The 11,132-nt window shown below is 37.2% G+C and overlaps 2 protein-coding genes across 3 annotated transcripts; one reads left to right on the forward strand and one right to left on the reverse strand.

Moving 5' to 3' along the window:
• Nucleotides 1–2,020: 2,020 nt before the first annotated feature.
• On the forward strand, nucleotides 2,021–5,398 carry LOC147275116 (ceramide synthase 1 LOH3-like). Of its 2 annotated transcripts, none has more exons than XM_086256603.1 (7): nucleotides 2,021–2,289; nucleotides 3,107–3,336; nucleotides 3,501–3,656; nucleotides 3,876–4,061; nucleotides 4,381–4,565; nucleotides 4,917–4,973; nucleotides 5,079–5,398. In XM_086256603.1, exons 1-6 carry the CDS (start codon nucleotides 2,140–2,142, stop codon nucleotides 4,949–4,951), a joined length of 942 nt encoding a protein of 313 aa, XP_086112729.1. In that variant the 5' UTR covers nucleotides 2,021–2,139; the 3' UTR covers nucleotides 4,952–4,973; nucleotides 5,079–5,398. The 2 variants fall into 2 exon arrangements, with proteins under 2 accessions (XP_086112729.1, XP_086112728.1); XM_086256602.1 differs by having other exon boundaries at nucleotides 2,022–2,289; nucleotides 4,917–4,997.
• A 1,544-nt stretch (nucleotides 5,399–6,942) lies between these two features.
• On the reverse strand, nucleotides 6,943–10,893 carry PK3 (serine/threonine protein kinase 3). The gene is made up of 6 exons (XM_086256913.1): nucleotides 10,482–10,893; nucleotides 9,489–9,631; nucleotides 8,820–8,963; nucleotides 8,315–8,500; nucleotides 7,914–8,038; nucleotides 6,943–7,493 (listed from the first exon to the last, which is right to left on the reverse strand). Exons 1-6 carry the CDS (start codon nucleotides 10,687–10,689, stop codon nucleotides 7,268–7,270), a joined length of 1,032 nt encoding a protein of 343 aa, XP_086113039.1. The 5' UTR covers nucleotides 10,690–10,893; the 3' UTR covers nucleotides 6,943–7,267.
• Between the last annotated feature and the right edge of the window lie 239 nt (nucleotides 10,894–11,132).

Genomic DNA, 11,132 nt, shown 5'->3' on the forward strand with positions numbered 1-11,132 from the left:
CCCAAAGCAAGATTAATACTTTTATGTTATTGGGGGAAGAACAAGGGTCCTAAAACAACAACCCAATTATTTGCTTCATTACTAGCTTCTAAATGCTTTATTACAATATGCAATCCAGCTTATTGCTAGCTAATTAGTCATATGACTCGTGTCTATATAATATTGATAATATATATATGTGTGTGTATGAATGTATGCATGTTGCCGTCAATATTGAATTTGGTATCAGGAGCTGATCAGAAAAAGCATGGTTTATGATGGCCTAAGTAGTGAAATGTAGCTACTTGCCTTATTTATTGCTCACTGCTGAGTCCTGCTTTTTCAAGGAGATGTTTTGATGGCTGAAATTGTAGTTTGATCAGACAGATATCTTCCAGAATTTACTTCTGTAATAACTTTTTGAAAGGACATCTTTTACATTTTACAATTATTACTATCGCTTCTGCCAGTGTTCCAATGCTTGAGCTAGCTGGTCTCATTATGAATTTGCAAAGCCCTCAAGTATTTGGTAAGGCAAAGTAATTACCCTTCAACTATTCAATAGTCCTTGCTGCTGTTAGTGGAGCTAGTTTGCACTATTCACATTCCTGAACATGCATTCTATTCTAGCATTTGGGATAAAAAAAAAAATTGATTTATTATATTATTAGATGATATATTATATTGTTTGAATATTTAAATTAACAGTTAAAGGACATAATATAAAACATTAAACTGTAACATGATAATTGACACTTCGTGTGGTGGACCTTCCTTTGATTGGTAAGGGCACGAACAAAACGAACTTATGAGTTTAAGTCCAGGTGGTTTGGTCACACATTGCCCCAATACTTTTAAGCATGATTTTTGGCTGTTTCCCACTTTCCATTTTTCTCCATGGCCTATTATATAATATTGGAGACAGAGGTGAGGCCCATGCATTATTCTTGCTGCTTGTCTTTTTGGGGTGATCACATCCTGATTTGCTTCTCTCTTGTCTTCCCACGTGAGCATTCAAGATATGGTTTGGAAATGGGACAATGTTTTCAAAGCTGGAGGAGGAACAGATCTGATTCTCTTCTTTTACTTATAACCTTGTATTCATTTCATTTAATTTCTATGGCATTAAAAATGTGTTCCCAATTCACGTGGACACAATTTGGGGACAGTGGCATTGAAGTCAATCGATATTCTTTTCTATCTAGTAGTATATAGTATTATTGGTATGTCTTTTGCAGCATCCAAACTTTTTGACCTCATAGACTGAAGGAGTGAAGGGGGGGTGTTACAAATGGTCTACAGCAATTTGATGTAGTCCCTAATAAATGCAAGCATGCCAGCCAACAGTACTAGCTGTCACTCCAAAAAAAAAAATGTTAAATTGTTTTGTTTCATAGTGTGATTACTCCAACTTAATCATGAAAAACCTAGTTTAGCTTAGGCTGCTTAGCTTGTCAAGATCCCATGCAAACATGATATGACTGACTGCATTCTAAATACCCTCAACCTCAAGGTGTGGTTTAATTTCATGTTCATCTATTCTTTTTAGTATTTTGATCCTAATTTTTATGGAACCAAATATTTAATATGTTATAAGAGTGTTAATTTAGATGATATATTATATTAAAAAATTCATTATTTTATTTATTTAAATTAATAATTTAACAATATAACGTATTAGATTACACGTCTAACAATTATTTTCCATCGAATATTATTATGATATATAATTATAGGACATACTATCACCACTGGCCTGGCCCTTGGTCAATTTCTTCTTTAAAAAGGGAAGTAGCAGCCAACTCTACTCTAAGAACCATGGGCCGTAGGCTTTACCTTGGATTAAATGGGTAGTTGGGTACACACAATAAAAATAATTTGGGCCAATTGAATTGATACTGAAATGGGCCCATGGGGCCCAAATCCACAAAGGGAGTTGTGAATGATTGAATGGACTCAAAAGTCAAAACCGGTCATACCAAATCTTCACAACCTGGATATGAAAAACGGTAAAAAAACGTTGAAAGCCCAGCATTAAGTTTCTTCTGCTTCCCAAAAGTCAATCGCTTAAGCGTAAGTTCCAGTTTTCCACACGACACCTTCCACCAGCATTATTACTGATCTTCCTCCTCTCCAAATTCTGGAGTTGGGTTCATCGACATGGAGATGGGTGTATTTGGAAGCAGTGGTTGGGTCAACTGGGATTGGGAGGAGGAGTCATACCCAGTGGTAAAAGACTTCTTGGTCCTTCCCTTCTTTGCTCTCCTTTTCCCTTCACTTAGGCTCTTCCTTGACATTTTTGTCTTTGAGGTACCACTCTTGCACTTTTCATTATTTTTCTGCTGCTCTTTATCACCACTTTATTGGGTTTTTGTTTATTGTATAATCACATAATTCATTTTAGTATTGAACTAGTTCTACATGCTCTATAATTGATTGAGGGATCCATATGTTGTCGATCCCATGATGGATTGCATTACATGACCTATTCATTCTCTAAGCTTGCAAAATATTAGATTACCTGTCCTGTCTTTATATGAATGAAGCTAAGTCAACCTTCTAATTGTAAGAAAATGTAAAAACTGTATGATGTCCAATTTCACATGATGTTGAAATTATTGGAGAAAATGGTTCGATGAGAATTGGGTCTCATGGGAACTCCATGGAGAATAGTACAGGAGTGGTCTTACTCACTCTGCTTTGGTTGGTGTTTATTCTGGGCTCTGTCCTGTGCCTTTGAACGGCATACAAGGTTACTGTTAGAATGACCACACGTATGCAATCCACGTTCCAATTTTGTGCAAAGATAAATATCATGCCCAACTGAGTAGTCATATGGGAATGCTGAGATATGAAACTTCTTCTATTGCAAAAACGACTAATTGCTGGTCGCATGATTCGCACCAACTATGAGGAATGCAAAGCTCACCATCTGATGCCTTTCTTTGATATAATGTTGATCTACATTACATGCTTTGAAAGGGCCTATAATTTGTTACCCTTGAAAACAGTGGCCCTCATCAATTTAAGTTGTCTGCAGTGTCTTGATTATGTTGAGTTTTCTTTCTGTTCTGTGTCTAGTCTCATTTAGATCCAATTACATATTTTTTTTTTTTTTTTTTTGCAGAGATTATCTAGACGCCTTATGTTTGGAAAGGAGGATTCTTTGAAGATTGTTGAGACACCTGAGAAGCGAAAGAAAGTTACTAAATTCAAAGAGTCAGCATGGAAATTTATTTATTTTTCATCTGCAGAGCTTTTGGCCCTTTATGTTACATACAATGAGCCTTGGTTCACGAAGACCAGCTACTTTTGGGTAGGGCCTGGCGATCAGATTTGGCCAGACCAGAAAACTAAGTTTGTTCCTTTACTCGTCATACAAATCAATGTCTCATGTCAAAGAGTAGTAGAGTTGTTCTACTTTGATGTCTGATCTTATGTGTAATTTTGTTCTACAAAGAATTGCTTTTTGCATTTCTTCTGGCAAGACATAATTGACAATTTTTATCCCTGATTGTCAGATTAAAATTGAAGGGACTGTACATGTACTCTGCTGGATTCTACATTTACTCCATCTTTGCTTTGGTATTTTGGGAAACAAGGCGTTCTGACTTTTGGGTGTCAATGGCTCATCATATAGCAACCACACTTTTACTTGTGTTGTCTTACATATTCAGGTAAGTTTTAAAGGGTTTCAGCTTGTTTCTTGGTGTCCATTTGCTCTAGTGAAGTATAATATATATGAATACATTTGCAAAATATAGTGAAATCTGGTTCTGAGAGAATTTTCCATGGTCATGCTTATGATTCTCAAATAAAGGTTTCTTCAATTTTGGTTAAACAAGATGCCCTGTATCTTTTATGTATCTTAATTATCTGTTTTGCCCTCCTTGCAGGTTTTCTCGTGTTGGTTCAATTGTTTTAGCCCTCCATGAAGGATGTGATGTGTTTGTAGAAATTGCAAAAATGTCAAAATATTGTGGCTATGAACAGCTTGCCAGCTGTTCTTTTGTTAGCTTTGCTCTTTCTTGGACAGTACTACGTCTTATTTACTTTCCATTCTGGATAATTTGGAGTACCAGGTGAGTTAAATGTGCAGAGAGCATATATCATATACTTGTTGAATTTCCTCCTTAAATCTCAATGCATTTCAGTATTTTCTTTTCTAAACTAACTCAAATACAAATGAATTATCTCTATTATAAATGAAAATAAGCAACAGCTTCTTCTTTATTTTCTTTGTATTATTAGTACATGAGCACCTTGGCTAGTGTATTATCTCGTCCCTGATCCTGTTTCTTCCGCCCCCCCCCCCCCCCCCCCCCCCCCTCCCCCTTTTTCTGTTATTTAGAAACCATATAACAATCAAATTAATTTTTGCTTCAATTAATTATTTGGCAGCTATGAAGCTCTTTTGACCTTGGACAAGGAGAAGCACATGGTGGATGGATCTATATGCTATTACTTGTTTAATACTCTTTTAATTTGCTTGCTCATTTGTCATATTTATTGGTGGAAGTTGATGGTTGCGATGCTCATAAGGCAAATTCGCGCAAGAGGGAAACTTGATGAAGATATTCGATCAGGTAACAAGTTAATTTCTACTGATGATACCTATACATTTGCATGAACATGCATGAAGGGGAAAAGGGTAATTAGGAAATGGATAATTTATTTATGTATTGCAAGGCTAAAATGAAGGTTTTCACTTGTAAATTGGCTTATTATATGTTTACCTTGGGCCAATATCAATTGGATTAAAATGCTGTATGCATCTTTCACATTGATGTCATCATGGAAAGTAGCTTTCCATGTTTTTCTTTTTTCTTTTTTCACTTTTTGCCACCAACTTGAAGGAAAAGTTACTGAAAGAAATCATTTCTTAACATCATATGTTTTTCCCCCCACTAATTACACGATTTTTGTGTGCACCGCAGATTCTGAAGGTGATGATGACGAACACAATGATTGACAATAAAAAGATCGTGTCAAACGTGAGCTGCCTATGTATACATAAGGTTATATTGAAACCATGATTAACAGCCTTTTAAGCCTTTTATGAGATCTATATATAATGCCTTGTTTCTTTATTCATGCAGATGGACCTTTAAGCAGCAAAGCAAAGCAATCTGTATGTTCACATTTTATTGACATCCGTTACACAGTTGCGATGTGGCAGAGGGACTTTATTCATGGTCCAAGCTTCTTTTTCTTTTTTAATTTTTCTTTTGGACAAGCATTGAACACCACCATAGTTTTCATCTCCCTAGATCATAAAATATTGTAATATGAACATTATTATTGATTTACTGCTCGGTGTAATTAAACTGAGCCTTTATTTGTACTAATTGAGGAAGGTGACTACCGCACTCATTCTAATAATCATAGTTACTGAATATATACATACTAATTTTGATTATGAGACAGTAGTGCTACATATACCACATTTTTATATCATAATTTCATACCACCTTATGTGGCAATTTACATGTCATTCATACATTGGATACTAAAAAATAAAAATGTGGTATAAGAATGTGGTAAGTATAGCATTATTCTATGAGAAATGTTAGGGAGATAATCTATTTGTACCATTAGTGTACCATCTTTTTAATAGAGGTGGGCCCTACTTGTATTGATGGATCTCACTTTTATTAAAGAGTGCTGCTATTTGCACACTTTTTTATTCTCTTTGCACACCATTTATTAAAAAAAAAAAAAAACCTTAAAGGAAAAGACCTTATACCCCATCAATTTTTCTTTTTGCACACCCTTCCTAAACAAAAAAAAAAAACACACTCAAAAATCACACACCCCATCCCCATCTCCCCCCCTCCTCCCCCCCCCCCCCCGTACACACCCCCTTTCCTTCCCACCTCTCCTCTCTCCGGCACACACCCATCCCCGAGCAGCCTACCACCACCGGCGACCACCCCACCCTCTCTTCTTTTTCTTCCCCCTACCCCGACCACCTCCCTTCCTCCAGCAAGCTCACCGTCGCGCGCCGGAGAAGAAAACTTAAAAAAAAAAAAAATTGGATCGGGTTCGGTGGACCAGTGCCGAACCCAATGGTTTCGTTCGGTAGGTACCCACCGAACAATCCTATTCTATTCGGCGGGTACCTGTCGAACGAAACCACCGGGTTCAGCACTGGTCTGCCGAACCCGCTGCAATTTTTTTTTTTTTTTAAATTTGTTTGGCTGTCTGCTTGGGTGAGAGGAGAGAGGGAAGGAGAGAGAGAGAGATAGAGAGAGAGAGAGAGGAGAAAGGGAGGAGCCGAGGAGGGGCTGCCGGGCTGGTTATGGTGGCTGTTTTGGGTGGTGGTGCGAGGAAGGTGGTGGCGCGCGGTGGTGGTGGTGCGAGGAATGTGGTGCTGCTGGTGCGAGGAAGGTGGTGCTGGTGCTGGTGCGAGGAAGGTGGTGATCGGGCGGAGGGAAAAAAAACAGAGCAAGGGGGGGAGATGGGGATGGGGGTGTGTGGGTGAGGGAAGGGCCAAATGGTCTTTTTTCTTGAATTTTTTTTTTTTTTTTTTTCAGAAAGGGTGTGCAAAAAGAAATTTAGGGGTGTGCAAATAGCAACCCTCTTATTAAAAAGATCATACATTAGATGGTACAAAGAGATGTCTCCCTAGCACTACCCTTTGATTATTGTTGTCTTTTCCTTGCCTGTTCTCTTCACAAAACGACAAGATTTCTCCTGCCGTAGAATGAAAAGGCAGGGCACCATATACACTCAGCTTATTATAAATCCGCTACTTTCCATTGGCATGCCCCTATATGCTTAGCAAAAGGGAAGCGAAAGAAAACCAAGAGCTTTTTCTTAGCTCAGCTGGCATTTGGATGGAATGAATGAAGAATTGGTACTACCGTACTCTGCAGTGCAATAAAATAAAAATTGAAATTTAATGTGGACACAATGAACTACTTTATAAAATGATGCCAACTTTTACAAACTCTTGGAATGAAAGACGAAGGCTTAGTATCACAATTATTGTATTTTAACTATTTGAAAGAATCCAAGCCAGGAGGAGACTCAATTTCATAAATTACAAATATAACAAAATCAAACAGTTGAGGCAGAATAACACATTTTTAAATGAAACGATGCACAAACTGCCAACCTACTCCAAAAAGTAATATGTAATACTGCAGAAGGAACTGCTATTAATTCAATTGCCCTATTGACCCTGAAGTACAAAAGAAATGGCATGATGACTGACATTTAGGAGCTTTGCTGAAATGTGCAAAGTCAACACATGCAAACAAACTTCATTTCATTCTATATTATCTCAATGCGAGAATTTTGAGATCAACTTGTCCACGTGTATTATGATGTCGTCAATGCGAGGACGGACTGCAGCCTGCGGCTGAAGCATCCATGTTATAAACTGGTGAAGAGCTTCTGGATATGGAGGCTTAGGTCCAGCTGGCCACTTTATCTGCACATTGACTATTGCCAATTGTAGGCTTCCTCCAGATTCGCCAAGTGCATATTCAAATGGAGATACTCCATACCTAAATAAAAAAAAAAATCAGGCAAAGTACTGGGGAAATATAGTTATAGCAGTTTACTAAAGGCACAGTTTTGCTTCAATGGGATAGTCTACTTTCTAAGATGATGATGATGAGGACGATAATGATGCTGATAATGGTACTGATTGAGTATATGGCAGCATGCCATTAATACATGAGAGCAAAAAGATATGCATTCAGTATCTCTCTGTAGCGCTTGCATGCTCTATAAACCATTGGTGTCTCCTGATACAGATGCACATATGTATGTATCTATACACACACATATAAGCAATCGAACAGATTCTCGAACAATGTAACAGAAAACATTCACTAGTGAGAAAGGTGCAATCAATATGATACTCAAACATCAGAACTATAATAACAAATTAATGAGTGGAAAAAGGTAGGACCAGTACTCACAGTATGGCATATAAAGTGCAACCCAAGGACCAAATATCACTTCTCTCGTCGATGTCTGAATGGCTTGGGCAATCCCATAACTCTGGTGCTCGAAACGGTGCTGAACAATGCTCAGACGCCCATTCCTATATAAAAAGCATGAAAAATCAATCCTTGAATAGTTTTTTCTTTCAAACAATTTGACATCAAGAGAAGAATCCAAACCTCAAGCCCCTATAATTGGTTGCGAACATTCTCAAATAGTGTAATTAACAAGCAAAGGTTTCATCTTTTAAGACATTAATAGATACATATAAGCAACATTCGCTTGTATACATTAAGCATACTGAAAATTTTTACAGTTATTACAGAAAATAAAAGGCAACAACTATTTAGAAACTAAAATATGGAAAGAAAAAAACCTGCAACTGCAGTGCCTCTGTACGAGAGCGAATTTCTTTTCTTGCAGGTCGAGCACTGCCAAAATCCATCAATATGGCAAGAGGTGGTTGTCCTTTTCTATGAGTTATCAGAACGTTGCCAGGTTTGATATCATTATGTGCATATGGTGGATCAAAATTGTGCATATGCTTGAGTCCTGCACAAAGCTGTGGCATTGATTTTGCTAAGTTAAAATGCTTTTGATGCTTCTAAGCCGGTCTTACTTACAAAGTAAATCATTGTTGGACATGGAAAAGCAACTAGAACATGATGAACAGTTACATCAGTTCATGGTAGCATTGCTGAAGGCTTATAACAGCTTATATATATTGCTTTTTATAAAGTTGGAATATTGTAAGGTTGTTTACAGTAAACACTATAACTGAGGAATCAGAAAAGTAAGAAAACTGAACTGTGGAAAGAAAGTGTCCCTTCTTTGGAAGAGAAATAGTGTCAAATTAGAAAAGGGATGAGATCTTCGTTCACCTGCCGGAATATTTGAAGGACATCTGATGTAGAAAAGAATTCCTTTTTAGCTTTCATAGCCTTGGCATTGTCCAGTAATGTTCCATCCAGATGAACTGGAAATAACAAGTATGCTTCATGGTTCCAAGAGCTTTCTTGTGTAGGCTGCCAACCAAAGGAAATATTATAAATGAATCAATGGCATGAAGAGTATTAAGAAAAACCACATGATACATGAAATAACGGAAGTTAACACAAGGCTACCATCCTAAATTAGTAGTTCATGCACAAAACATGCTACTGTAAGAGAAATGGATAGTACTACTGAAAATTGAGGAGCCTGGGTAGTAATGATTTGAAACTTGCAAAATCAATCTGAGAACATTATGTTATTCTGCATGCCAATGAAAATGAAAACAACTATAAATAGTAACTCACGAACTAATAACTTTCAATGTTTTCCTATGTTTCCTACTTTCCTTTAACAAAATGTATCCACTTATGTAGTTCCAGAAAAAGTCTAGGGCAAATATGTAGCTCGATGGCAGTAGTTTTATATAAAGCATCTTGACCCGAAGCAGCAGCCAGAAACCATCCGTTCTAAGAAAGCTTAGAAGTAAACATTTGATGAGAAGAAAACACCTACAGCAATCTATAAGCCATATGAAAGTACGTATTCCAGATCCTAACCTTAACTGAAATAATGGCATGATCAAGAAGTGGAAGTAGATTAGGATGACTGAACAGTGATGAAACTCGGATCTCCTCTTTCACCAACTCCAACTGTTCACTATTCTGAATGAGAACTTTTTTCATAGCATAAGTTCCATCATCTGCAAGAGAATAGAGTAGAAGCATGCTGAAATCATTGCCATGACTGAATTGCAAACTGGCCCAAACCAGTCACTGGAGCATCAATAATGCACAAAAGGAAGAACGTGAATGCCATTCTCAATGCATCGACAATTATAAATACACACACATGCATTTATGTAAGTGATGCAAGTATACTTTTGTATGTACTTATCAAAGATTAAAATAAAATACCCACAAATATTTTTGAAAGACAATGTTCCCAACATAAATCCCAAATTCTGAGAGAAGAAACATAAACAAGCCTAGGAAATTATAGAGCCCAACCACAGACAAGAGCAAGATTCCTGAACGTCTTGACAAAGGCTACCACATTCTGAGAAATAAGAATCATTAAAACAATGTCATAGTTTCAACAAAGATTCATAGATCACACATTCATATCACCAAAAAATTGATGCACACTACCACCTGGCACTATTCGAAGATTGAAGTTGCTACCAAAAAAAAAAAGAAAAGCGATAACATTTTAAACTCAAACTTATCAAATTCAATGGGAATCAGTCTCGCTTCCCAGCTCAGAGAATCAAAACCACATTTCAGATTCATATTTAATTACCCAGATCACTAACTACCAAAGTAAACCACTCCTATGCTCATAGATCAAACTTCAAGCATCAACTTTTTTAAAATTCACATCAGTGTAACCAGATCACCAAATTCCAAACAGATCACTTCCATACTCATATTAAACCAAATTACCATTTCAGATTCATATCCAAAGGACCCAGATCCCACAATCCCATAAGCATAACCAAAGTTAACAAAATCCCAGAAATTGGATCAAGGTGAAGGAGAGAAAAAACAAACCAGAGACATGAGAGGGGTCCTTGAATTTCTTGGCGATACCACCACCAGCGGTCGAGTCTGATACCACCTCCTTGACCAGATACACATAGGCGAAGCCACCTTCCCCGAGCTGCCTCACGATCTTGAACCGGTTCTCATTGATCCACACGTCACCTCCCCCATTTACGGCGTCGTACAGAGCGCCCAAACCAGAGAATGTACACCCCATCTCGTAGTACTTGTTCCTCTTCTCTTCTCTCAAATAAAGAACAAGGAAAGAAGTGAAATCAGGTTTGCGAAGACGGATTGTGAATACCTGAGCTCATGTCAATGAGTGTTATGAGGTGAATGAGAGAGTTTGAGTGTGATTGTGGCCTTCGATTTTAATTTATGTTATGTTTTGGTGTTGGATCTCTCAAATAATAAATGTCAGCCAAACACATGGATCACTGCAGTTTTTCGTTACTCACTCTCTCACTTCCCCTCCATTTTTTGGGGTTTTTTTTAGTGAAGATGTAAAAGTAAAACCACCATTCCGAATTTCAAAATATTTTGGTTATTTAAGAGAAATATTTTCGTCTTAGACTCTTAGTTAACTTAGTTCTATTATTTGCGTATAAGTGTATAACATACAATTTATTAATTTAAGTTGGCATTTCGTACATCAATATT

This window comes from Dryas octopetala, chromosome 9 (genome assembly GCF_963921425.1).
Source record: "Dryas octopetala chromosome 9, drDryOcto1.1, whole genome shotgun sequence".
NCBI classification, from domain to species: domain Eukaryota; kingdom Viridiplantae; phylum Streptophyta; class Magnoliopsida; order Rosales; family Rosaceae; genus Dryas; species Dryas octopetala.

Bases quoted from the DNA above. Each gene is read 5' to 3' on its own strand.
- PK3 (XM_086256913.1), bottom strand. From the start codon at position 10,689: ATGGGGTGTACATTCTCTGGTTTGGGCGCTCTGTACGACGCCGTAAAT. The intron at 8,964-9,488 runs GTTAGGATCTGG...TTTGGTTGGCAG, and splicing joins ATGCCATTATTTCAGTTAAG to CCTACACAAGAAAGCTCTTG. The intron at 8,501-8,819 runs GTGAACGAAGAT...TCAATGCCACAG, and splicing joins TCCTTCAAATATTCCGGCAG to CTTTGTGCAGGACTCAAGCA.
- LOC147275116 (XM_086256603.1), top strand. From the start codon at position 2,140: ATGGAGATGGGTGTATTTGGAAGCAGTGGTTGGGTCAACTGGGATTGG. The intron at 2,290-3,106 runs GTACCACTCTTG...TTTTTTTTGCAG, and splicing joins TTGACATTTTTGTCTTTGAG to AGATTATCTAGACGCCTTAT. The intron at 3,337-3,500 runs GTTTGTTCCTTT...CCTGATTGTCAG, and splicing joins TGGCCAGACCAGAAAACTAA to ATTAAAATTGAAGGGACTGT.